Here is a 27,707-nt window from a genome sequence, read left to right as displayed (position 1 = left end):
ATAGAATCCGCACCTTGTCTCTTTCTGTATGCTTCACCTACCTGTGATTCTCTGCTCCCCCGCCCCACTGATTAAGAATGGGAGCTGTGTTTCTGTATTCAACTGTGACAGTGCATGAAGAGTCATTTTGTATTACAGGGTAACTAGGGCACCATGACCCTCTACAGCCTGTTGTATAATTATGTTCCAGTATATGTGCAGAGATAAATTGTGCCAGCAGTAACCCTTCTCTTTGCTGGCAGAATCCTCTGGCATAAGGTTGTAATAGTTTTTACAGCAACCTCTGCTGGAGTCAGAATCTCCAGATTTTATACAGATTTACACACACTATCCTTATTTATCAGACAGGGTAACTGTTTTCAGGACCTGAGTACATAACTACAATGTGATATCCCCCACATGTTGTCAGACTTCAGTTCCTACCACATACTCTGCAAGTGTCCCAGAAAAACCGAGACATCCTATGGTTTTTTTTCATTGAGGGAGCACAGCGGCCATTTTGGTTGCTGTGATCTCACGCGATTTCCCCTCAAAGAAAGCACTTTTTCCCCCAGGGCTGAGATTGTGGCAATCCGCTATGCTCTCGTGATTAAAAAACGGGAAGATGGCGCCTCAAATTTTGGCTTCAATGTGTTGGAGGGTATGTCATCATTCTTACGAATTGGCTCTGGGGTCTGAGGCTGAGTAGGATTCTGAGTCCAACAATATCTGGAGGGTACCATGTTGGCTGCCCCAACATAATAAAGCAAAATCTTTGTCCTAAGATGTTGTCTGTTGGACCTTTACTATAGTCATTACTTACTCGGCTGGTGGTAACGAAACAGCTTTATTAAACAGGGTTACATACCTGTTTAAGAGCTTACCAGTGCTAGCAGCGGCAGACAGGTTCTTTTATTTACTTCATTTGGTCCTGTTGGCTATAATAGAATGGGCAGCCAATGCTGCGCTTGTTTACTCAGATGTAAATTGTACTGAAATCAGAAGACTATACTGCCCTAAACACTAAGGACTGCAAACGATCAGTTTTTAGGCACATGTAGGTCATCTCAGAACCAGCAGTTCAAGTGATTAGGTAAGGTTTGGCAAAGGGTGCCAACATGAGCTTTAGCAGTTGTAGAGGATTATAATGATCAGCTTTAAGATTTATTGCAAAAAAAGAGAAAAAACCTGGATTCTTATGCATTTACAGTGCAAAGATTGTAGGCCAGATTTGCTTTATTGGAAGCATCTTTGTATAGTTGTATAGTTACTGATAAACCTGTAAATGGCTTTAACAGTATCTACAAAACCAACAATAAAATAAACTAAAACAATGAACAATAAAGTAATAGAACAGCAGCAATATCAGCCAACAAAGCAGGGCACGGAACACAATAATAACCAGTTTCTAAAGGATAACCTTTATGAAAAAAGAAAAGGCTTTTCCACCAACAGAAGTATAGTGTCCAGGTCAAGGGAAACGTACCACACTATTCTGCCTTAGTCAGACCTCACCTGGAATACTGTATCCAATTCCGGGCACCACAATTTAAGAAGGATGTTGACAAGCTGGAACATGTGCAGAGGAGGGCAACCAAGATGATCAAGGGCCTGGAATCCAAGCCTTATGAGGAACAGTTGAGGGAGCTGGGTATGTTTAGCCTGGAAAAGAGGAGACTGAGAGGGAGGGAGGATAGCCATCTTCAAAGATCTCAAGGGCTGCACCCCCAGCACCCTCCATGCTACACCTCTGGGATGGCCATCTGTCATGGATGCTTTAGCTAAGATTCCTGCATTGCAGGGGGTTTTACTAGATAACCCTTGGGGTCCCTTCCAACTCTACAGTTCTACAATTCTTTGGCTTTGAAACACAGGAAGCTGCCTCATACAGATCAGGCCATTGGTCTATGTGTCGTCGTCTTCTTCTTTGGCAATCACTTGTAGCCAAGTAAGATTGTCTTCCATGAACACGGTCTTAACAGTGAGTCTGTAAGTGACTGTGGAGGCCAATTCTGGATCCACACGTCCTTCCACAGTGGGGACATAGGTTTCTGGGCAGAAGTTGATCATGGTGAGGGTTTGCCAAGCGTGCCTTCCTCTTAGCACTTTTCTCCCTTTCGTCCTGAGTTCATGCTACTTCAAAGCCCATGACACCTTTGGTAAAGGCTGTTCTCCAATTGGAGCGCTCGCAGGCAAGTTTTCCCCAGTTGTCGGTGTTTACATTTTTAAAGATTTGCCTTGAGAGAGTCTTTAAACCTCTTTTGCTGACATTGGTCCATGTAGGTCAGTAATCAGTGGTGTCCAAACTTTTTTCAAAGAGGGCCAGATTTGATGAAGTGAAGGGCCGTGAGGGCCAACCAAAGGGCCAGCCAAAGTTGTTTAACTTTTTTTAGGATTGAAGTTGTTGAGGGTTTTTTTAGGATTTTACCCCGGGAAATAAACTGCCACAGGGGCCGGATTAGACCCCCAAAGTGGACTTTGGACATGCCTGGTACACAGATTGGCAGCATCAGCTCTCCAAAGTTACAGACAGGGGTTTCCCTTGGCTCTAAGCTGGGGGTTGATCCCGGGGCATTTTGAATGCAAATCAGAAGCTCTGTCCCTGGGCTAGTCCTTTGTTTGCTTTCAGAAGTGAAGCGGCTGTGTGTGAACCAAGGCTATTCCACAGCATCAAGGCTACCTGCAGGAAGGCTGTTGTTCTGTTAGATAACTCCTCTCAGATGTGAGGCCAGTGTTTTAATTTCTGAGGCCCAGAGCTCAGGCCTGTGTGACACAAAGGCAATGACATCTACCCTGAAGAGAACACTAAATGGGCTCATAGATCAAATACAGAATGGGGGGTGCTAACTGAGGCTAAAGGAGCAGGAGTGCCATTACAGAACCAAGTAGAACAATACCTGCAAGAAAGGTTTTTGTTTGGCGTCTTAAGATATAATAATGTTGGTAAGCCTCCCTGGGAAGGGGACTGCGATAGTGGGGCATGAAGGCTGGCAACATCAACCGTGCTCTGTGGGAATCCCTTGCAGATGACTGAATTGCCTGGAGACAGTCAGGTCATTGTCCATGGAGTTTTCTTGGCAGGGATACTGGAGTGGCTTGCCGGTTCCTCCTCCAGGTGGATCACGTTTGGTCAAAACTCTCCACTATGACCTGTCCATCTTGGGTGGCCCTGCACGGCATGGCTCATAGCTTCTCTGAGTTATTCAAGCCCCTTCACTGCGGCAAGGCAGTGATAGTTAAAGCCATGGTTTTCCCAGTAGTGATGTATGGAAGTGAGAGCTGAACCATAAAGAAGGCCGATTGCCGAAGAATTGATGCTTTTGAATTATGGTGCTGGAGGAGACTCTTGAGAGTCCCATGGACTGCAAGAAGATCAAACCTCTCCATTCTTAAGGAAATCAGCCCTTAGTGCTCACTGGAAGGACAGATCCTGAAGCTGAGGCTCCAATACTTTGGCCACCTCATGAGAAGAGAAGACTCCTTGGAAAAGACCCTGATGTTGGGAAAGATGGAGGGCACAAGGAGAAGGGGACAACAGAGGACAAGATGGTTGGACGGTGTTCTCGAAGCTACCAGCATGAGTTTGACTAAACTGCGGGAGGCAGTGAAAGACAGGAGTGCCTGGTGTGCTCTGGTCCATGGGGTCACGAAGAGTCGGACACGACTAAACGACTAAACAACAAGTCAGGTCATGCATCTGTAGCAGTGACCAGAGGAGGAATGACTGCTGGGAGGAGTGCAGAGAGGAGAAACGTCATGGTGCATCTGCAGCAGCAAAACCGGACGCCTTCATCTGCCCTGGCTGCAACAAAACATGCCTCTCTTGCAGCTGGCCTCTACAGCCAAATTAGGCACTGCAACTGTCCAACATTTCGACTTCACCCTCAAAAGTGCACTCCTCCACTGTGTCCCAAGACAGATAGATGCCAGTGACAGCCAAAAATAGCCTGCTCGCCAGTTGACAGCTGCCTTACCTCTGAAGGCACCTGGAGATGAATGTCAGCAGAAGACATTAACAGGATAAAGCCTCTGGGTTGGCCAGGCTTGACATAAATACCAGGAGAGTTTGGCTTGTTGCCCTTGCTTGATCAACAGTGCTGCATTTTCTGCCAGCTGTTCTTTACCCATCTCGGGCAGTTCACCTTAGGGGTCCTAGGTGGGAGAGAAGTTCCACGTTCTGGATTTGGGTACAGATGTTACAGCAACGGTGGATTCTACTGTGTGAACTTGGGTCTAATTTCAAATTTACTGCCCAATGTAATTTCCTGAAAAGCTTTGGTCATCCCGATTTCAGATGCTGGTTCAGAGAGAGAGAGAGAGAGAGAGAGAGAGAGAGCGCAAGAAACTTCCTCTCACATCTTATGCTGTTTTTGTAGTCCTGCCAGGGCCCTGGCTTTAAATCTCTAGAGCGGTTGTGTAACACTCAACAGCGGTGGCAGCCTGCAAACTTTCAATGAACCTGTTGTCCTTTCCCCCGTTAATTATTATTGCAAAAATAAAGAATTGTATTGTTGTCTATGGCCGCTGTGTTTTCACAGTACTTTCTGTATTTCAATCCATAAGCCTCTGAAGAGTTATATAAATTGAAAGCCCAGCTACTGAGATCTTTGGAGTGTGACATGTTACTTTGCAAAACATATCTGGGTCTTGGCTCTGCTTTCTGGATCTTTCCAAAAGGGAGCTTGATATTGCAAACAGGTCATTCAGATATTACAAATGGGTTGCTGGCAACTAGTTAAAAAAAATCATGATTTTTTTGTGGAAGGGGTAAATCTGAGTTAAATGGGGTGGGGGTGGGAATATGGGCTGGAATTTTGATACCAACAATATTGTGTGGACACTGCAAAAGGTTTGCATACATGACTACCGATCCCACAATAAACATCCATCTGGTAGCATCCTCTTTTCCTTTTTTTTTTAATTTAAAAAAATCTATGCATCGTTATTAGGGTTGAAAGCATCAGTCAATGAACATGTGATAAAGATTTGCTGGATGAAAATGAATGCATTGATCGTATTTTAAGTGTTGCTGTACACTTTGCAAATGTACTGATGCCATGGTAGTAAACAGCATGTTAAGCCTTTTGGTAAACTGGGCCTCATTAGGCAGAGTTAGACAGGCTGCATGTGGTGGCAGATGGAGATGGGGTAATCTTAAAGGATACCAACTTGTCAACGACAGCCCCTCTGAATGCTCATTTGAGGTTCCTCTTCCTTTCCATAGAACCTATTGGCAGAGCCACATACCAGTATTCAGAGCACATATTCAGAGCATGTGACTCCCACAAAGAATCCCGGGAACTGTAGTTTGCCCCCCCCACAGCTAAAATTCACACCACCCTTATCAAACTATAGTTCCCAGCCATGTGCTTTAAATGGGTGTTGGATGTGCTTTACATGTGTGCTGTGGGTCTTCCCTATGCCAATGCCATTTTTTCCTTAGACAGGAACATAATCTTTCCGCTATTTGTTAAGGAAGTCTCCCACAGCATGGAAGTCCTCCAACTCCCATCAGCCCCAGCCAGAATGGTCAATGCTCAGGGATGATGGGAGCTGTAGTTCAACAACCGCAACGGATTCCACACCCTTGACTTAGGGGAAAGCACTGTAATAAAAGTAAGTATTACAGCGATCTCCGTAAGATTCCTCCGCTTGATGTGGAGAGCAGCTGCTGCTGCTAGAAACAGATAGCATTCATGTGGAAAGTTTCCACAACGTGCGGAAAAATTATGAGGAGAGGGCTTCTGTTATGGGAGCAGTGGAGGCAAGGCACCACACGCAGGCTGTTTTAAGAAATTCCTGCATGTTGAAAATAGCACGCAGGCTAGACCCAGACAACATGGGGAGCCAGCTTGGCATAGTGGTTAGAGTACTGGACTAGGACGTGGGAGAGCAGGGTTCAAATCCCCACTCATGAAGTTTGCTGGGTGACTGTGAGCCACTCACTGTCTTTCAGCTTAATCATTGAATTGTAGAATTGTAGAGTTGGAAGGGGGTTCAAGGGTCATCTATCCCAACCCTTGCAATGCAGGAATCTCAACTAAACCATGCACAACAGATGGCCATCCAACCTCTGCTTAAAAACCTCAAAGGGTTGTTGAGAGAGCAAAATGGGAAACGGAAGAACCATCTATATACCACTTTGAGCTCCTGGGAGAAGAGGTGGGATATAAACATTATAATACATAAAATGAATGGGAAGAGACAAAGAGTGTTCATTTTCTAAGTGAGGAATAACTTCTTGTGTTTTAGATGCAGGGCTACAGTATCTCCCTCAATTTCCACTTCAATCCCTGACTTTGAGGTGTCATCAAGCAGTCATTAGGAGCTGTGGAGCAATGGGTACTCTGAGCACACACAACTCTACTTCTCCATAACCCCTGAACCAGGAGAGCCTGTGAAATATCCGGATCAGAGTCTGAATGCAGTGGTGGACTGGATGAGGGCTTGAATCCTGGTGAGACAGAGGCTCTTTGGGTAGGTGGTCCTCATGTCCTGGAGATAGAAAAGTTACCTGCTGCAGATGCACTCCCTCTGAAGGAGCAAGTGCGTATTTTGGGGGTACTTCTAAATAAATCGTTGTCAGCCCAAGTGTCCTCTGTGGCTAGGAATGTCTTTTACCAGCTTTGTTGGGTTAGCCGGCTAGAGCCATTCCTGGATGGGGATAGCTTGACCGGTGTAGTTCATGCTTTGGTCACCTTGAGGCTGGATTACTGCAATGAGCTCTACGTGGGGCTGTCTTTGGGCCTGGTGAGGCAACTCTAGCTGGTGCAGAATGCTGAGGTGGGCAGCTGGCTGGCACCATGTGATGTCCTTGTTGAAACTTACGCCCTGAACAACTTAGGTCCCAGGGTTCCTTAGGGACTGCCTGAACCCTTATATCACAGATCAGTCACTGAGACCATCTGCAGGGCTGTTGTTAGTTATTCTGAGTTGGTGAGGCTGCTTTGACAGCAACAAGAAACCGAGCCTTTGGTGTCATCCGGCCAGCTTTGTGGAATGCTCTGCCAACAGAATTTCAACAGGCACCTTCTGTTTCAACTTTTAAACGCCTGATGAAAAGTTCTACATTCCATTAGGCTCACGTGGGCCATTAAGAACACATCTTTCCACAGCAGAGAGCTGAGCTCTGATTTTAAAATGGTTTTTTATTGTATGGTTTTACGTATAGCTGTTGTAGACCAGTCCGGTATTTTCTGATGAATAGCAGCATATTAATAAAGAGATAGATATATTTATGTTGGTTGAAAATGAGGTAGTTGTAAATAGTAATCAAAGAATAAGAAGCAAGAAGCAAAATAGTAATGAACTGATACCTGAAGTCTCAAGAAGCAAAGACACTCAGAATGGACTAAGGACTATGGTGACCTTCATGGTACCCGATCCCTAGCAACGTAGACTTTAAGTCACGGCATGAAAGCAATTTTTTTTTTTTTTACTGCGTTCTTCCTTCCAAAGCAATCAACATCATGAGAACTGAATGGATCTTCTCATATATAAATGAACAGATTATTCAGGGAATTGGCTTTCTCAAACTATCTTAATTCATGCTCAGAGCTGGGCATCATTAGCAGCTGGAAAATATCCCACAAACAGCCGCCAGTTGGGATGCAATTTTAGAATCTTCTTTCTGTGCTTGGTTTCCACCAATGTCATCAGTTTTAGAAAGTTACCCAGCCTCCTTCCCCTCCTCCGACTAGGTCGTCTGCAGCGTGTCCCCTTTCTAAATATATCTGGCACAATCTAGACCAAGTTAAACACTTCTAAATGCCTCACTAATTTCAGTAGGATAAATTTAAGCACATGCTATAGGTCTGCAGTTGGAATCAGTACAACATTAACAGTGCTTGATGTTGTCTGGAGTGTGTAGTGATATTTTTAAAGACAGTAATTTCAGATAGCATAATGCAGTGCTTGCCCCTTCTTGGAAGAAGGAACTCTGAACCCAGGCAAATTATCTGGGGGGCAGGGAAATAAACAGACGTACAGTAGACACAGGCAGAGGATGAAAAGGAGAGCTGAGACTCTCAGGAAACTTTCTTTTGTGACTTAAAATAAGGCCATGCAGAGAAGCACAGAAGATAACAAAAGATATATGTTAGAGATTTGATGTTTTTCCCAGTGCTGTTCATTATAGCCAGGATCCAATAAATCATGAAAACAATTTTACGAGCTCAGGGATGAGGAATCTGTGGTCTTCCACTTACTGTTGGACTCGAACTCCCATCAGCTCCAGCCAGCATGGCCAATAGTCAGGGATGATGCAGTTGTAGTTCAACAATGGGAGAACCAGAGATTCTTCACCCGTGCACCAGCTCATGAGTACTTTAACTGCCCCCATGACAAATCACTTTTGAAATGGAGTGGAAGTTCAAAAGCAAATTGCAATATTGCATTGCAGACCTCTGGTGAATGGGGGGAAAGACTGAAAAATTCCCATTGGGATCATACAAGAGACAACTCTTTGGATTGCAGGCTATGCATTTTTGACAGTAAGCAAAGGAACTGCGCGTGCACAACATTGAAAGTGCATTTGGATCTTGATAGGGTATTAAATGTGCTGCTGTACTTTCAATGTCTTTGGTAAACCATTCAAACCAAGACAGCCGTAGTCAAAATAACTTCCCAATCTTTCTTTGGTCATTGTTGGTCATTCAGTAAGGTAAAGGTAAAGGGACCCCTGACCATTAGGTCCAGTCGTGACCAACTCTGGGGTTGCGGCGCTCATCTCGCTTTATTGGCCGAGGGAGCCGGCGTACAGCTTCTGGGTCATGTGGCCAGCATGACTAAGCCGCTTCTGGCGAACCAGAGCAGCGCACGGAAACGCCATTTACCTTCCCGCCGGAACGGTACCTATTTATCTACTTGCACTTTGACGTGCTTTTGAACTGCTAGGTTGGCAGGAGCAGGGACCGAGCAATGGGAGCTCACCCCGTCGCGGGGATTCGAACCGCCGACCTTCTGATCGGCGAGTCCTAGGCTCTGTGGTTTAACTCACAGCGCCACCCGCATCCCGCATTCTTCAGTACAGCCAAGCAAATACATGCAAGATTGAAAAAAGCACTTATAACCAGTAGTGTATCTTTTAATTTTTAATATTTGTTCCTAATTTATCAGTGGCTGTCTTTCTGAATTAGCACAACCACATTCTCACAGAGAGCATTCTCTTTTCAAAGAGCACAGCACTGGAAGACATTTCTCCCATTTCAAAGCTGAAGTAACAATTTTCATGTGTGAAAGTGACAGTGAAGCTCTTATCACATTCCTTGTGATAATACTTTCTCTGTAACACAATTTCCTCCCAACACATCCCAAAAGATAGGTCCACAAGACCAAAGTAAAAAATATGGATTTGAGTTTAATATTTTCTCTTCAAAAATATACATGACATATGTTGTGAACCCTGTATAGCTATTTATCTGGAACAAGTTCTTTGCTTTTATAATCAGGATTACTGTACAGGAATAAATTTATCAAGGGACCCACTGATAATGCTTTGATTATTTGAAGGAGATTGCTTCAAACAAATGGCAGAAATTGACAGCAAATCTGCTGATAGCTGAGAAAAATATTGGGGGAAGGAAGATCTGATGCAGTTGGCTCCTTGAATGGAAGTCTCTTCCATTCATAGAATGATTGCTGTGCTCTCTTTCATTTTACACTAGATCCCTCCTATTAAATGCACGATATTGGAAGAAGAGCAACAAACCCCCCAGAAACTAATGAATGGGTTCAAAAGATCTGGGGTGGTGCCAAAACTATGAAGCTGGCATCTGCTCAGGCAGAGGAAATTTGGACAATTCCCAAGCAATATGGCAACCTATTATACTAAATGCAAAATGGCATTAACAGGGTTTTTGTGTTATGATTTTGCAACTTTATTTCTCCTCAAAGAGCCAATATCCTCATGTCAGGAATCCTTAGCAACTTCAGAGCTCTGTGTTGAGCACAGACTGAACTCTCTCCCACCTCAGCTTGTCCTATACCCAAGTTGAGGCTTGCCACACAACAGAGGGGGAAAGTTAGGACTTGCCTGGTGCAAAAAGAAATCCAGGTCCTGTTAACCTTAAATGTACTTAAGTAAACAGTAGGAACTGATGTCTTTACTTTGCTGTTCAAGGCTGCAATCCTGTCCCCACTTGTCCGAGAATAAGCCCCATTGAATTCAAGGTGGATATGGGTAGAGGTACAATTAAAAACAAAACAGAAGCTTCCATCAGCAGAGTCTTTGTGGGAAAAGGAAACAAAAAAATTACTCGCTTCACTCAAAGTGGTGGTGAGGATTCCGTTTTCTGCATCAAAATGGCATCCTCAGTGAATGACAGTTAAACTGTTGGAGTTCTAGCCTGCCATGAGCTGGAAGCCTCTCCACCTCTTTCCTAACACCCTACTAGGCTTAAGAACCAGGTCAGACTTTGGTTTTTGATGGAGGGGGGGGGGGACAAATGCACTCTGTGCATGCTCAGAGGCCCCCACCCCTTTCAACTCTCACATCTTTCCGCTATTGGGCCGCAGTCACGGCAAACAAAACCAGTGGCTGAGCTCGTAGGGGCCCTAAAATGAAAGGAAGAAACAAATAATCCGTAGCCTACCGACTTTTCAGCGCGGGATGTATGAGCACCGGCTTTAGGACCCGGGAGGCGTCGTTTTGCCTACGGCGGCGACAGCCAGCAGAAGAGCCGAGGTGAGCGGGAAACGGTCGGAACGAACGCGCAGGCGCCTTGTCGGTTGACGGGGGGAGGGGGAGGGGAAGACAGAGAAGCAGGAGGGAGAGCACGCCGCGCGCGCGGGCAGATCATGCCGGCGCTAGGACCACCTCGGCGGGCTCGGCGCGGGCGCCGATAAAGGGCTCGCGGCGGCGTTTGACGTCACGGGGAGTTAATTTTAAACCTGGACAAGATGGCGGAAGGGGACGCGGCTCGGTTCGGGCAGCGAGTAGCGCTGCCCCGGCTACAGCCGGACTTGGCAGGTAAACCGGGCGCCTGTCTGGGGTCTGGAAGGCGCGGCGACGGGAGAGGGAAGAGCGCGGAGCCTCGCCGCTCTGGGCGGGGGCCCGGGGCCTAGAGCTCCCCCGCTGCCTCCCCGTCCCCCGGTGTCTCTCTCTCTCTCTCCCTCCCGTAACGGCTGCGGGCGGGACTGGCTTCCCTCACAGGGGGGCAGCGTGGCGGGAGGACGAGCCGAGGGGCGGGGGGGGGAACAGAGCGCCGACGGCAGCGCGACGGGAGCGTCCCTCGGCCTTTCCCCGCTCCCCGGCTCCGGCCAGGCCGCGGCACGGTCTGTGCTGGTCTGGGGGAAGCGGGGTGGGTGCCGTCAGGCCTCCTGCTCCTCGGGGGAAGTCGGTGGGTGGTTGGGCAGCCGCCTTGCCCCCAGGAGGGCGTTGGCATCTGCTGGCGGGGCTGCGCCTGCAGGTGCTGAGGAAGGGGAGTCCGTGGGTCTATTAGGCGGGCCAGGGAGGAGGCGGGTGACACAGCGTGGCTGGTGCGTGGAGGGGAAAGATCTGTAGGATCTAGTGGATTAGGAATCGCTACGACAGGCCCGACTCTTCTCCCCCACCCCCTTAGAGAAGAGAGAATGTGTGTGTGTCTGTGTCTTAAGACACACACACACAGCAGTGCCTCGGAGGCATGTTGTGTTGCAAGCTCTGGCGGGTGTACAGAGCCGGGTGGAAAGAGCCAGTGCCCCACGTGGTAGAGGCTAGCTGGTCTGCGGGGAATGGGAGTTTGTGGCCTCCTTCCCGGGTGCTTCTGGAGCGAAGTGGAGGATTTGCTCATAAGAAGGTGTCTTATACCAAGTCAGACCCCTGAACCTTTGAGCTCCGTGTTGTCTTCACCAGACTTCAGGGTTTTTTGTGGAGCTGCTGCTGCTGCTGCTGCTTTACTGGACTCCTGAGATCCACCATATGGAGCCAAGGACAAAATAGCGGAGGTGGTGGGGTCAGCCTGCTCCCAGAGTTAATGAGCATACTTGATTCATGCTCAGTCCAGGGATTTGTTTTCAGAACTAGAACTGAGCTCACAGTTCAGATGCACAAATATTTGCTCTTGGTTTTCCTCCCAAGCTTTATTCAGCTTGGCTGCCTGATTTAGAGAAGGAGAGAATATAAACAACTGGGAGCTGGAATTCTTGCTGATCTCCTGTTATTCACTTCAGTTTATATTCTGCCCACTCCTGGTCTACACTTACTGGCAGCTATGCTCCAGAGCATAAGACTTCCAAAACATGAGTCTCTCTCAGCTCTACCTGGAAATGTCAGGTTTGAATCTTGCAGGTTCTACATTCAGAACATATGCTCAGCTATTATCTGTGCCCCTCCTTCATGACTTCAAGGTTGAATAGGTGAATAGTTTGGTTATGTGGATCACATAACTCAGTCTTTTGAGGTATGATGTTAGACTTTTTTCAATGTCTACTTAAGTGATATGGGGAAATGTGTAGATCACAACAGTGTTAGACTGTAGAGCTAAGGTATATCAAATGTTAAGTTCTATATGCAAAATATGGCATACTGGAGATTTTCAGTTGCTAGTGTTAGGAGGAAAGGTACTGTAGCAGAGCTTCACAGGTGTAAGGTACTAACTTCATGATTGTGAATGGGGAGATCTGTTTCTGGCTGGTACTTGGGAGCTGTGATTGGTAGTTTTGGATGCAGTGTTGCATGGAGAAATGTCTGATTGCAATGTTCACAGCTTGTATACTGTGACCTACTTCTTAACAAAAGTAATTTCTTTTCTTTCACTCCTGCTTTTCCTACCATCGAAAAGAATCTCAGTTATGCTGTTGTATACAGCTAGTTCATGCAACTTGCCCAAACTAGCATTTGCATGTCTTTGGTGCATCTGAAAAGTTGTGTGGGGCAGGGGGAGAAATATGAAATCAAACTGATAACCAGAGACCTTATTTTCCCCTCTAATGTGGTCCAAATTGGCAAATGCCCAAGAAGTCTTGCTTTTGTGTACATCATGTGATAAACTTGTATGCAGGTTTGTTGCCAAACCACTAGGGGGATTTGCTTGTATAATGCTTGTTCCACTTCTTTCCATAAATAAACCTGGCAAATGATAGTGCTTTGACACCATTATGTGTGTAACTTAGAAATATTTAAATAAAGTCTCTCTTCAGGGGAAATTCTGTTCTGTTAGAAAGCTAATGGAAACAAATCTGTTAAATAATTGGTGGCATCTATAGTAGCTGGCTTATTTTAACACTTAAAGCTAAGCATGAAACTGAATTAATCAACCCCTTTTCTGGAAAAGTTTTTTTTCTTACAAACTTTTCTAAAAGTGTGTGCAGTTTACCCAAAATAAAGCCTTTGGAAGTCTTAGTGTATGAACATATTCAGAGCTACAGGTATGTGTGTGCATTCTGTAACTAGTGCCACACAGGTAAAAAAGCAAATTCAAGGGCTTGGAAGGGTAAGTAAGGTGTGACTGTAGACTTATGGAGAGCTTACATGAGTAAGCATCTCTGGAACTCAGTAGAAATGCTTCTGAATAAATTGAATTCCACACTTGAGGCCAGGAATCTGTTTGGCAATCACATCATGGAAGGGCATGAAGTGAAACCTCTTCCAATGGCAAAGTTTTCTGGCACATCCAAAATGAGGGGGCCATTGTCACTTGACTGGCTCAGTACTTTAGAGGCATGTGGAAGTGGTGAGAAATGTGTGTAGCTTTAAAGTTTCAAGTGTAAAGCTAACCCTTTATTTCCTCCTGCTGCTTCTGCATGTGCCAGATGACACTGAATGGAGGTTTATTGCAAATTTAGTGAAAACGTGTTGGTTCCCTGGTAAAACATGTATAGGCACATACTGTACTACATATTTGTTCATCTTGGGTACCTAGCATTCTAACACCTTATCCCAACATACTAGTGTTGTCACCAGGCAAAATGTCTAGTGCTGTATACCTCTAGCAATCTTGCTTAAAGTTGCTGGATGGAGTACTTAATGGGTTCATCATGTCACAATTAAAAGCGAAAATGTTTTGAGATAGAATTTTAAACTAACTTTTGTGTCCATTAGTTTCTATTAAATTTAATTTTAAACTAGTTCCTAAGTGGTATATCTGCACTACAGTTGTGACTTCCTGTAACACCCATACACATAAAGTTCTAACCTTCATCTGTGAGCATATCACCTAGTTTTTAATTAAAAATGAAACAAAAACTTCTTCCTTGTTTACAGCAGTAAAAAGCATCAAACTTGCTTTCTAAAGCTCCAGTCTGAAGAACCTGCAATTTATTGGTTTTTTTCTGGAATTAGTTCCTTATATTATCAAAAGCTGCTGCTTGAAGTCATTCAGAGTTATTTGGGTGGCTTGTTAAAGGGTGCTTCTGAAACGAAGGGCATCAGAAATCTTGCATTCACAGTGCTTGTAATTGAGCCATATGGGTTGGGGTCTTACACAAGATGTGAATGCATTTACTTCTCTCTAATGACCTAATCTCAAGTGTTGGCAAACTAACAACTTATGATGAGGGTGTACCAGCAGGTGTCAGCTGTGTGTTACGGAACCTTTGCATGAGGGGTACAAATGTCGGTTAACTCTTCACTGCTAAACTTTTAGCTGTAACTCTTTGCTACCATGTACTGGTAGACTTGTAAATTCTTTTCTCTCTCCCCTCCCCTTGTAGGGCAGGAGTCGCCTAATAAACCCTATCAGCGAAAGCCCTGCGCAAGGACTTCTGCTTGCGCAGCAGGACTTTCCCAGCCCACTGTCCCCCCAAATTGGCTCTAGGTTGGTTGAGAGAGCCCCCCAGGACTGAGGGAGAGGAGGCTCATGCTACCTGGCAAACTGATAAGCTTGTGCAGGTGGAACATTTTTATAGCATGACTTGAATTCTACTCATTAACTTGCTTACAGATACATCTTCTAGCAATGGGAATAGTAATTGACAGATAATCCAGTTGCTTGTCTGGTTCATATATAACTCTAAAGTCAGGCTTCTCCAGTCTTATGTCTATCAGATGTCTTGCATCAGCCCCAGCCAACATGGCTGGTGATCAGGGATGATGGAAGTTGTGGTCCAAAGCATCTAGATTCTGGAGGGCATCACATTAGATATCACTGGTTTAGTGTTATATGAGGTGTTGGGAACCTTAGGCACAGGAGCCAAATACAGCCTAAGGCCTCTCTATTTGGCCTTTCGTTATGCCTTCAGGTGCTTTTGTGTGACTTGACTGTGCCTTTGATTTATAATGCTGGATGGAGAGATATGTAGAAACCTGACTTTTGTGTGAAGGGAATATAACAAGCAGGGATAGGGAATCTGTGATTCTGTGGATGTTGTTGGACTCCGCCTTGTGGCATGGCCAGTGGTCACGGATTGTGGGTGCTGTAGTCCAGCAGCATCTAGAACAGCTCCAGCCAGCAGGGATAATGGGAGTTGTAGTTCAAAACATCTGGAATGCACCATGTTGGCCATTCCTGATCTAGAGTTCCTTATCTTAGTGCAAAGAAAAAAAGCACATCAATTGCTGTACTCACTTGTCCTAGTCCTGCCCACTGCTTGTATGTAGCCCTTGGAAGGTTATCCCAAAGAAAGCATGACACTTGGGCTGAAAAAGGCTTCCCATCTCTGTGCTAAATGGACAAGCTTCAGTAAATTCCCATGGAGTGTCAAGCATACACACGTGTGCACACATACACACACCTCTCCTCTAATGTGGCCAGGATGAGGACTACTTTCCAAAGGTACATTCAGTCTCAAAAAAAACTTGGCTTAGCATTGCATGTGAATCAACAATCCTGGTTTTAAACAATCAGTAGTTGCTAAATGAGCAGACATTGAAACATGGGTTATGAAGCTGTCTTGTTTACCTAACCATTGCTTTAAAGCAAGATTCTTGCTTTGCATGTAATTCTAAACTGAGATTCTTTGAAATTAAAAGTAAATATCAGCAGGGAAAAGATGGAACATATTAGTTTCGACATTTCACTTGATCCCGCTGAATCTGCTAAACTATGATTTAGTGCTTTTGTCAGTAGGAAAGCTAATCATAGTTTAGGTTACAGTCTGGTTTTGGATGAGGCTGCACTACCCTTGAAGTTTGGGAATGCACCTGGACTCAGCCTTTCTCTTTGATGGCTATGGACACACTAGTGCTACTAGTGTTACTTTACCACTGATCTCTGGATAACCAGTTTTCATGCTGATCTTAACAGCATGAGAGGCAAAATAGAACCTGAAGATACTTCAAATGACAGTGGCCATCTTCAGTCCCAGTACCACTCACCTCATCACTCCTTCCCATCAAGGACAATCACAAAGTCATGTCCCTACCCTATCCTGGCCAGGCTATCCAGAATAATGCCACAGGCAGCATTAGCAACCATTGAGAGGTCCAGCAGAACCAGCAGTTACTGGTGTAGGTCATCTCCCAGAGATTCAGGGAATAGGCTCTCTTCATACACAGTCACCAGTACAGGCAACAACTGTTTTGCACGGGGAGTGCGTTCCTGTCCCCCATGCACTTTGCCAGAGCACGTGTAAGCCCACAGTGTCTCCTTTTCCAGTCACTTCCAGTCGCGGTGATGCGAGCGTGCATGGTCACGCATTCTTTTAATGCATGCAAAACGGGAGTTGCCTCTACAGACAAATTCATGGTGTATCAGTGGCTGCTAGCTGTGATGGCCAGGTTCTACTAACACTGTTGGAGACAGTATGCCTCCGAATGCCAGTTGGTGGAAAGAGTGGAGAGAGTGCCGTTTTACCTGGGCCCTGATTGTGGCCGCCTTGTAGGCTTTTGAATCGCCACTGTGAGAACAGGATGCTGGACTAGATGGACCTCTGGTCTGATGCAGCAGGGGTCTTCTTTTCCACCCATTCCTTTAAAAAAAAAAGTTTTCCATTAATTTTTATTTAATTATATGCAAGCAACGTGTAACAAAACACTATAAATTTTCTTTATGAACAATACATATACAGTGGTACCTCGGGTTACATACGCTTCAGGTTACATGCGCTTCAGGTTACACACTCTGCTAACCCAGAAATAGTGCCTCAGGTTAAGAACTTTGCTTCAGGATAAGAACAGAAATCGGGCTCTGGCAGCACGGCAGCAGCAGGAGGCCCCATTAGCTAAAGTGGTGCTTCAGGTTAAGAACAGTTTCAAATCAATAAATGAAATGAGAATCTGATTAAAAGGTAAAGGTAAAGGTACCCCTGCCCGCTAGTAAGCGGTCCCTATTTATCTACTTGCACCCGGGGGTGCTTTCGAACTGCTAGGTTGGCAGGCGCTGGGACCGAGCACCCCGCCCTAACCCCTAACCCTAACCCTAACCCCGCCACGGGAGAATCTGATTAAGCCTTACTTAATGCTCCAGCAGAGCTCTTCTTATGTGCAGCAACCTATAGATAAGTCTGGACCTAGATCTACTGCTTGGTATACAGCAGGGAGTGCCTTATTTCTGCTTAGCTTGGTGTGTCTGCTGTAGCTTTTTTCTGGGAATGATAGATGTAGCCCAGGCATCCCCAAACTCGGCCCTCCAGCTGTTTTGGGACTATTATTCCCATCATCCCTGACCACTGGTCCTGTTTGCTAGGGATGATGGGAGTTGTAGTCCCAAAACAGCTGGAGGGCCGAGTTTGGGGATGCCTGATGTAGCCATTGGGTGAAACTGGGTTGCATTAATATAAAATTACTGCGATGCAAGTTATGTGTGCCTGCCTTTGCCCAGAAGTTAATTATCCAAAATGCAGTGACAGGGCTCCTGACATTAAGGAGCTGTACATGTTGCCATTGTGCTTCCAGGCCTATTTCAAAGTACTGCCTTTAAGCCTTTCTTGCATAGATCACCTGCTCCCTCCAGCATAATACATCACATGGGAGGATCAAGATCCTAGGGCATTTGCTGAAGTGTCACTGCTGCCCTATAATTTCCTACCCAGCGTAGTCTGATAGAGTGTCAGCTTGGCAATCTTTTGAACTCCTCAGGTGAGCTTTTGGGGCTTTGGCTTACTGAACTGCTGAAGTGTTTTTAAAAGGCTGACTAATGCTGTTGTGTCACATATGAAGGATGTTTATCAGAAACCTGTTATAAGCTAGTTTGGGTACCATTTTGAATTTGGTGTGCATTCCTGCCATTTAGGCATGTTTCTAGTGTCTGATAATAAACACGGGAAGACAACACGTTGAAAAACAAGTTAGGGTCAGTTCACTAGGTCAGCAAACTAGAAATGCCATGCAAGTACAGCAGCTAGAGTAGTGATTGCTGCTAAATGGAAGTCACAAACTCTACCCTCAAGGGAGGAATGGATTTGTAAATTAAATGAATACTTAGCTTTGGCAAAATTAGCAGCTATTATAAGAAATCAGTCGAAAAGGAGTGGAAATGTTTTGATGAATATATGGGAAAATATTGCTCAAAAAATTATGCTAATATGCCTAGATTAAAATGTAAAGTATCTGAGGGAAGGTAAATTAGTAAGGAAGGATAATAAGAGTACATAGAAGATTTGAGAAGATTGTAGAATGCAAAGATGAATGTAATCTCAGAATGTAGAGGAAATCGAGTGGGGGCGGAAGGAAGGACAAAAGAATATTACGTTTGATTGATGATTTAAATGATAAATATATGTGGGGATGGCTTTGGTATATTTGCATTGTGATGTAATATAGAAAAAAACCAATAAAAAATGAAGAAGAAGAAAAGAAATGCCATGCATTCTATCCACTTGTGCTCACCACTGCTTCCAGTAAGCTTTCCAGAAAGAGGAAAAATGGCAAGAACTGGCATTTGTATTTGAAGCTTTAGGATACAGCACCATTTCCATAAAGATTTATACACATGCTGGGTTTGGGTAATGTAATTACACAGCAACATAATACTTCCAGTTGTCCAATCATTGGGATATTTGAGAAATCTTGAGCCTAAACTTTGAATATTCCATACCAGAGGCTACAAATTGGAAGGAATACATTAAATTCTTTCCAGACTTATTTTTAAAAAGCTACTAAAAATGCCCAAGTACTTAAATAGTCACAACTGTTTAAATAGTACTGCCCAACATCAGCCAACCAACTTGTATGTTCAAGGGGTGCAGTAATCAGACCTGACCAGGTTCTGTTTCTTTGCTTGACCCAAATTGCAGGCTTATGAATTTTGGTGATTATAAATAAGCTTGATTGTGTTCTTACTTAAAGATGTAAAGAGACTTCTGTTGTTCATGCAACATACTGAGTTCCATATTCTGTGACCTGTAGTAGTAGATCAAGTCCATGCTCTTGTTTTTCAGCTGCTATGAAAAGCTGGTCAGTAACTGTCAATTGATCCTTGTTATATAAGCCAGACATTTTCTGAGGAAACATTAGCTAGGGCATTCTTGCTATAGTAACATATGAACTTTTGATCTTGGCTGTAATATCTAATCTAGGGATGACCAACTGAGAGCCTGTAGGCATGATGTAGTCCCAAAGCAATTTATCTTGCCCCTGGTCAGGGTAACATTTCCCATTCTGTAACTTGGGTATTCTTGAGGTGGGAAATATACATGTATAACACTTAAAATATATATTTGCAACTCAACTTTTATACTGCCAAGGAGCATAATCCAGCACCCTTTGTTATGCAGAGTAGAAGAGTACAAGACCACAGAGCTGGATTCAGTAGATGATTAGAATGAGATACAGGACTTGTCTGTCGTTACATCCAGTAAGGCCAATTCATGACATTTTTTTTCACTTTTTAAAAACAGAAGCAGCTTTAAAATTGGTGTGTTAATTTCACAGGTTATGAGTCACAGTGATGGACTTGATGCAAGCAAACAAATTTAAACTTAACCCAGACAAGATAGAGATGGTATTGGTCAGTAGAGCTGTCTTGGGCATAGTTTAAGAGGGTAGCACTTGCTTTGAAAATGCAGGTTTAGAGTTTGGATGTGCCCCTGGTTTTATGCTTAACCATGGCTGCTTGTGCCAGATAGCGTTTGCCTAGCTCAAGCTCATGTTGCAACTATGCCTGTTCTTGGAAGCTGCAGATCTCACCAAGATAACATGTGGCTTAGTTCCATCAAGTTAAAGTCAGTTACTAGACCAGATGAAGTTTTATTTTTTAACTGATTGTTCTTTATCTACTTTCCTCATATGGCTCAAGCAAATATTCTTCAAATTAAATGAAACAGCAGCTCCATACTTTTAACATTATAAAATAAAAATGATCCATGTTTAATGTAAATATTACATTTTCTATTATCTGCTGACTATTTGCGTTCTTTCTCTGAGCACACACACTCTGCTTAAACACACATACTCCACAAGTACTACTTGGTGGTGCAAATTTTATCGTCTTATCCGGTGGCGTCTTGTCTAGAGATCAAAGGGAACTTTTCAGTGGTGGCACACTTGCTAGAAGGTCCCCCTTTGGAAATTGTGTTAGTACCCACATTACTGGCATTCAGATGCCAGGTGAAAACCTGGTTGTTCAAGGCTTTGGTTATTAGCACCACTGTTACTTACTATTGTTGATATTTTGTTTTTATTGCATTTTTTTCCTGGCATATGTGTGCTAAACTAAAACTCTGTCATTTTATTGATTTTTAAATCTGTCCCGCTGACAGATCCTAGGGTGTTGACTGGGATACAAATAGTCTAATAAATAAAATGGCCCCAGTAATATGATTAGATTGCATTTATTAAATGTGTGTGTTGTTTAACACAGAAAGATGCCTCTAGGCAACTTTCCATATGGATAAAATATATAATACCAAAAAATAATTTTTAAATAACCAACATTAATAAACAATTATACAACCACTGGCTAAAGAACAAACTCTGAAATATTAACTGTTTCCACTGTCACTGCAGATATACGAGCAGTTGAAATGGATCTAATCTATCCTGTCAAATATTCTTTTTTACTGTTAAATACTATCAAAAGTGGGGGAAGAATGGGATAATGCCTCCTAGCAAAAGTCATGAAACGGTGAAATATTTCTGTGTCTTCAACTGTTTCAGAACCATTTCTGTGACAGTTTTGTCCAACCTGTCTAACTCTGACGGTTAGTCATAAAGACTCCTGGCTGCTCTGAGAAAGTGTGTAGCAATGGCATATTTAAATTGGCCAGAATATACAGGCTTTTAGGTCAGGGTATCTTCTTACGTAAACAGCACTTCATCCCACTTGAATAGCTGAGACTGTGTTCCAATATCATTCTGATTTGCTGTTAAATTGTGCTACGTCCTGCTGAAGGTCTCAGGTTGCTTAAAATGTTTCATGATTTGTTCAGTTCTGTCTAATACACTGACAGGTCCAGTAACAACTAGAAGTAGGACTTTCTTCTGTTGGTCTAGTACAGTGTTGGGAAGTGACTCATTAGTGTTTAAGTTGTGGACTAGCGTTTAGAGAATGGCAGGAGGACATGACTGGTTAGCCAGTGGGATAGTTGTGGGATGCTGTCTTGGAAGAATAATATTGAGTCTTCGGTATCCTTGGGCTAAGAAATGATTTATTTTAAAGGTACTAGCAGTGCCATATTTCAACTATTCTGTAATGTACATATTTTCTAGCATGCAACTGGATCCAGGTAGGGGAAAGGGATCCGGTGTTGCTCTCCTGTTGGACTGTGGCCAAAAAGTAGTAGGATAAAGATGAAGATACTTAAGGTGTGTTTGAAAGTGTGTCAGAAGTGGTCCATGATCCATGCAGCAGGGCTGCTTAAATTTGGCAACCTGAAAATTAATACAGATCCAATAAGAGGGAGATCACTTATTTGTGCCGCTGAGAAAATTGGTGGGGAAGATGCTAAGTGCATATAGATAAAGCTTCTGATAATAGCATATCAGTGTGACCATTTAAAGAATTCTATTGGGATACCTCTGACATGTTTAAAAACACTTATTATAAGAGTAGCACTCCCTAAGCTATAGAAACTGTGGCCCTTTCAACTCACTACTTTGAATTTTTTTTGGTGTTTCATCTCCATTGCTAGGAACATTGTCTATTGAACTTACTAGCTGTGCTGTTCTGAGACCTGTGACCTGATACATAGGGGGTTCCTAATCAAAGCAGTTTCTAATCAGACTTGTGGAACAACTACTTAGTTTTCAGTTTGTAAGAAATCTGCAGGGAAGCAGAGTCCAAAAGATAGTGTGAATAATGCTTGCACTACTGCGATAAAAGCTGCAATTTGGTGACTACTCATATGTATCTAGTTAAAGTAAAAACGTGGGTAGATAAGACATGGTTTCCTATTTCAGATACATTTTTTGGTTACTTGAAGAGTTTTGTTGCTAAATTTGGATCTTTATCAGAAGGATTTTTTCATCTTATAGAGATCAATAATACAGCACTGGTTATAATTGGACCTTAAAAGTGGGAGGAAGGGGATGCTGATGAAAATTCTAAATATTTTTCTGCAGCATAAATGAATAATTATCAGAAGCAGGTCACCTAAAAATGCCCATGGTAACATCAAACTGTTGGTGCCAGAGAACTGCTGAATTCAGTTGTAGTTGAGATCCATTAATAGCCATTGGCACAGAACTACAGGCTGTGGAATGTAGTGTATTCCTTGTCGGTTTGTCAGGAAGGCAGCCGCCAATAAAACACATCTTCCAAGGTAGTGTTCTAATTGTTTTTCTAAAAATGTTTCCATTTAAACAGTTAAAATTTTCTTGAAAAAATTGCATAGTAATAGCAGAATTAGGTTTCATACTGAAAATCTATTGTGCAAGAGATTAGTAGACCCTCAATCCATTTCAGCTGACAGAGGAAAAAAAAAAAAAGACCATGATTTGTATGTGGTGTGTAACACCCCCCCCAACCCCCAACCCCCAATTCTTCAAGTGGAGGAAACAGTATACAAGCTGCATGACTAAACCCCTGACTCATCTCAGGCAATCCAAAGTCAGTTGTTGTGAAGTTTGAAAGGTGAATTCTTCATGTTTAGTTCAGCAAACTCCCTTGAGGTCCTTAAACACAGAGCAATGTCCAACTAAGCCACACTGTAGACATATTGAAATAAATGGACTTGAGCCCATTGATTTCAGTGGGTCTTCTTGGAGGTGAATGGATATCATTCACCTCTAACATCTGCTAATGCAACATTCAGATAAGTGTTGACTTCCTCTTCTGAGAGCTGTCTTGTATACAAATGGTGCTAACCAAATGTGGTGTTTTGCTTTGGCAAACAGGATTTACCCTTCCCCTCTTCCCTTAATGCTCACCCAAAATTTGCTCTAGAACAGGGGTCTGCAACCCGCGGCTCCGGAGCCGCATGTGGCTCTTTTACACCTTTGCCGCGGCTCCGGGGCGGATACTAGCGAGGGGAGGAGGCGCATTGTGCGCCCCGACACTCCCCACTGTGGCGGGCGTTGTACTGGCTGTGACGTCGCATGGGGGCGGTGCGTGCGTTAGTCACGCACCGTCCCAACGTCACCTTCCCGCCCGCCTGCCTGCTACATTGTAAGGGGCATGTACGCTGGTCACTGCATTGAAAGGGGGCATGTACGCTGGTCACTGTTTTGAAGGGGAGTGAAGAACACACACACACACAAAAAAGGTAACTTGTTAATTTAACGTTTATTTCTATGAGGAGGAGTAATTCTGAGGGGTCAAACAAAGAAATAATAAAAAAGTGACAAAAAAGTTATTTTTATAATGACGAGTTTTGCGGCTCCCAGGTTTTTGTTCTTCAGAAACGGGTCCAAGTGGCTCTTTTTGTCTTAAAGGTTGCAGACCCCTGCTCTAGAACATTGGGTGACCCTCTGTGGGTGGTGAGGCGTAGAAGACATGGAAATCATATTGTGTCTGCTGGCATGACATTGGATCTTGCCCAAATACTCTTCTAATTTTAATATGTAATCTGAATTGCTTCCTTTGTGGGGTGAAGGTTTGAGTAAACATTTGGTATGTGCCCAAATGAATGGAATGGTGCCATATCCAACAATAGTTCATTGTGGTTCTATAGATTGATTTTAGACATTTTCTTAACAAATGCTGTTCTGTATTTCTCCTTCACAGAAAACTTTATGCATGCATTTCTGTTTAAATCTGAAGTGTTGGACTTTGTAGGTTATGCAAGTGTCAACATGTATCTTGCACACAAAGCCTTAATTCAGCACAATTCAGGAATTAGGGAAGTCAGTCAGGTTAAAACTGTTTGCTAACTTCAATTCAGCTGTGCTACAGTGTTGCAGAACTTGAGCATGTGGCAACTATTTCTCACTAATATTTGGCATTCCATCATTTGAAAAGTAAGACTTCAGAGCCGTCTTGCCCAAAAATGGCAACTAGACATTCCATTTTGGTGCCTGCAACCCTGATTTAAGGAGCCATTTGGCGCCTAGTTTATTTATCTGAATTTCTAACACTGGCACAAATAGCCACTATGTTTAGAAGAGAACAAGAACCCAGAAAAAAAAAATTAGGAATTTGCACCGTTCAGAATAAAATAATTCCTTTTCTAAAACTGCACAGAGAGAACTTTAATACATTCACAGGCACAGTGGGATAAAACCAGGACACTACAATGAGTTTTGTCCTTCTACTGTAAGTTGACACAGGGCTAGAAGGAAGAGGCATGCTTTCTGAATGTTCCGTGGCAGGAAGGGGAAAGTTGGCCATCAATGAGAGCAGGTTTGTGGTTCTGGCTTTGAAACAGAAGGTTCTGTTGCATTCCATTTAGTTCATTGGTTCTTCAACTGGTAAATTGGGTCTCAGTCTGACCCAAGATGGAGCACAACAGAACTACTACCTTTCAAATATATGGTAAGAAATTTAAGAAGTGGATTCCTAAAGGTGTGTTTAGGGTAAAAGTGGGTCCCAGGTCTGAAAAGTTTGAAAGCTACTGATGTAATTCAGCTAGATGGAGAACTACTATATAGTTTTCTTTAATATTGACGACGAGACTATCAGGTGTTCTGTATTGTGGTTTGCTTAGTTTTGGGGCTTAACACAGAATTAAAATGCATGTGAGCTTACTTGGTAAACAGAACCTGTAAAGTTGCTTCCCAGGTTGAAAATATATTTTCTAGACTTGCTGTGGTAAGCGGGAGGGAAAAGGTAATTTTGCTGAAGGGGCAGCTGTTCTGAGATGACTTACCAAGTTGTCATTCCTAGTGATAAGAAACCTACGTTCCATTTCACTTAATGTATAGATGAACAGAATTGTTCTAACAGAATTTGGAAACAGAACGTATCTAATGTTAAAAAAATTATTTCCTAGGGGAAAACTTTGTGGACGCAGAAGAGAACGCCCTTTTGGATACTGATGAAGAGGTGGTTCCAGAGAAGCCATGCCCAATACAAATTGTTCTTGCTCATGAAGACGATCATAACTTCGAACTGGATGAGTCAGCATTGGAGAGAATTTTGCTTCAGGAGCACATAAGAGATCTCAATATAGTAGTTGTTTCTGTAGCTGGTGCATTCCGTAAAGGCAAATCTTTTCTCTTGGACTTTATGCTTAGGTATATGTACAACAAGGTGAGTAGCTTAAAGCACACCAGCTTTAAACTAGTTTGAATGCAAGTCTGTTTTATTGAAAACATTTACGTCCTACTCTTTAACTGGAAATGTTAAGGTATTTGCTTCTTACGGTTCATTGTAATGCATTCCTAAATAAAACCTTTAAAACCCCAGTTTGTTCTTAAACTCTTGTGGCTTCGACAGAGTGATCTGATATTGACTTTGGAAGTAAAAGGCATAATTATTTTGGTATAAATTAGTTTGGTGTACGTGGTTATTCAAAGAATAACATGCAGAATATGGCCTATGTCCAGTGATTACTTTGCAGCAGTGGAAAACACAACCACACCTGCAGGATTATTAGCTAATTTTGTCTGATCTACTGTAGATCCCAGGGCCACTGAAAACACTAAAATATGGAGGAAAATGGCAAAAATCAGTTGCCTTGCCTTCTGTGAGTTGAAACACTTTGCTATGCTAAGGGAGCATTGGGTATAAACATGGATGACCAAGCAGTTCCTTTATGAGCAGGGAAGAGCTCAGTGATAGAGGGCCACTACTTGCGTCTCTTGATGTTCTAGTCTAGGCATCTCTGCAGCTGAGAGAGTCAGGCAACAGTTCTGGAAAGAACACTAGTACTAACCATGACCTCTTAGATTGCTATGAGCTCATCAAAGACATGATGGGAGAGTTGCTTAGGAATACATGCTGCTAGGTTAGACTTCTTCAGTGTGGCCGCACTTGTACAGAGAGCCACTTTGGAATTTCCTGCATCTTGTTTAAAAGGGTGTGTGTGTGTGTGTGTGTGTATATATGCAAGCCTTTACTAATTGATAGAGCTGAAATGGATGGGTTTGTATAAAAAACAGCATGCTGATTCTTGCACAGTTAACATTATTCGTGATAGTGACTCAAGCCATACTCGTGTGTAGGCCTATAGAAATCAATAGGTATTACTTAAATCCATTGATTTAAATGGGTTATTTTGTGTATACCATATTTTTTGCCCCATAGGACGCACCGCTCCATAGGACGCACCTAATTTTTTTGGGGGGGGGGGATAAAGAAAAAAAAATTATTTCCCCCCCAGGCACGGGGCAGGCGCGGGGGAAGCCCGAGCTTCCCTCGACCCCAGCCCACAGAACAGCCTGCTATCCGCAAGCCTAGGGAGCAGCGCCGGTCTCCCCAGGCTTGCGGAGAGGTGCGCGAAGCCCGGGCGCGCTCTTCAGCGCGCACCAGGCTTCAGAATGCAGGCAGCTCTGCGCTACCCTCTGGAGCCCCGCACGGCTTTGCGCAGGGATCCGGAGGGTGGCGCAGAGCTGCAGGAAGCCCTGGAGCGCAGGCAGCTCTGTGCCACCCTCCGGAGCCCCGCGTGGCTTCGCGCCGGGATCCGGAGGGTGGCGCAGAGCTGCAGGAAGCCCGGGAAAGCCTGCATTCGCCCCATAGGACGCACACACATTTCCCCTTCATTTTTGGAGGGGAAAAAGTGCGTCCTATAGGGCGAAAAATACGGTAACTAACATTGAATATTGCCTTATGCATTGTGAAGTTGGTTCCCTGGTTATATTAAAGCGTAGATATATTAAAGGGTAGGGCAGAATACTTTAACAATCTGCTCTGCAAGTGCTGACAAAAGCCAAAGAAATGGAACACCGTTGCAAGATTTTATGGGAACATAATATGAATAGAAATGCAAATAAGATTACGGGGTATCTTAACTCAGCAGGATCTTTCTTTACGGGTTCTATAAATGTAGAAAGCTTGTACTGTCCTTGAAGTAATATGGGGGGGAAACCAAGAATTGTGTTCTTTGAGAGCAGTTACTTTAACTTCTGATTAGTATTGAAAACTCCGCAAAACTGAAACATTCATTTTTTGATTGAAATAAGATATCCCCCTGACTAGTTATTTTAAATGTTCTAATGTAAGATTACCTAGAACCTCTTAACACACTGAATGAGTATGTGACTCCTGTTACAGGAATCATCAGCTTGGATAGGTGGAAGCCAAGAGCCTTTGACCGGGTTTACATGGAGAGGAGGGTGTGAGAGAGAAACAACTGGAATTCAGATTTGGAGTGAAGTGTTCGTAATTCCCAAGCCTGATGGGACAAAGGTATTTAAATAGCTGGCAGATGTTTACTGTCTGAAGTACATTGGGTGTGACTCTGACGAACCTTAGCGCTCTCCTCAAGAGTTGAATATTTTTTTGTAAACCACTTTGAGGGGTTGGTTTTTTGTTTCGTTTGTGATCAAATGGCATATAAACGTCATGAAATAAATAATATTAGCTTAATATTATATATAATATTAGCTTATACTT

General features: G+C 43.5%; 1 protein-coding gene across 3 annotated transcripts in view; it reads left to right on the top strand.

Moving 5' to 3' along the window:
• The first annotated feature begins 10,820 nt into the window (after nt 1-10,820).
• Nucleotides 10,821-27,707, top strand: part of ATL2 (atlastin GTPase 2) — a 29,709-nt gene continuing 12,822 nt past the window's right edge. For all 3 annotated transcript variants that reach the window (XM_028724994.2, XM_028724992.2, XM_028724993.2), the window contains exons 1-3: nt 10,821-10,948; nt 25,144-25,403; nt 27,366-27,500. In XM_028724994.2, the coding sequence (XP_028580827.2) occupies nt 10,879-10,948; nt 25,144-25,403; nt 27,366-27,500 (465 nt within the window). In that variant the 5' untranslated portion in view covers nt 10,821-10,878. The remainder of the gene's footprint in view (nt 10,949-25,143; nt 25,404-27,365; nt 27,501-27,707) is intronic.

The sequence above is a fragment of the Podarcis muralis genome, chromosome 3, assembly GCF_964188315.1.
Source record: "Podarcis muralis chromosome 3, rPodMur119.hap1.1, whole genome shotgun sequence".
Taxonomy (NCBI): Eukaryota; Metazoa; Chordata; class Lepidosauria; order Squamata; family Lacertidae; genus Podarcis; species Podarcis muralis.
The sequence above is the reverse complement of the archived record's forward strand: the minus strand, read 5'-3'. Positions and strand labels throughout refer to the sequence as shown.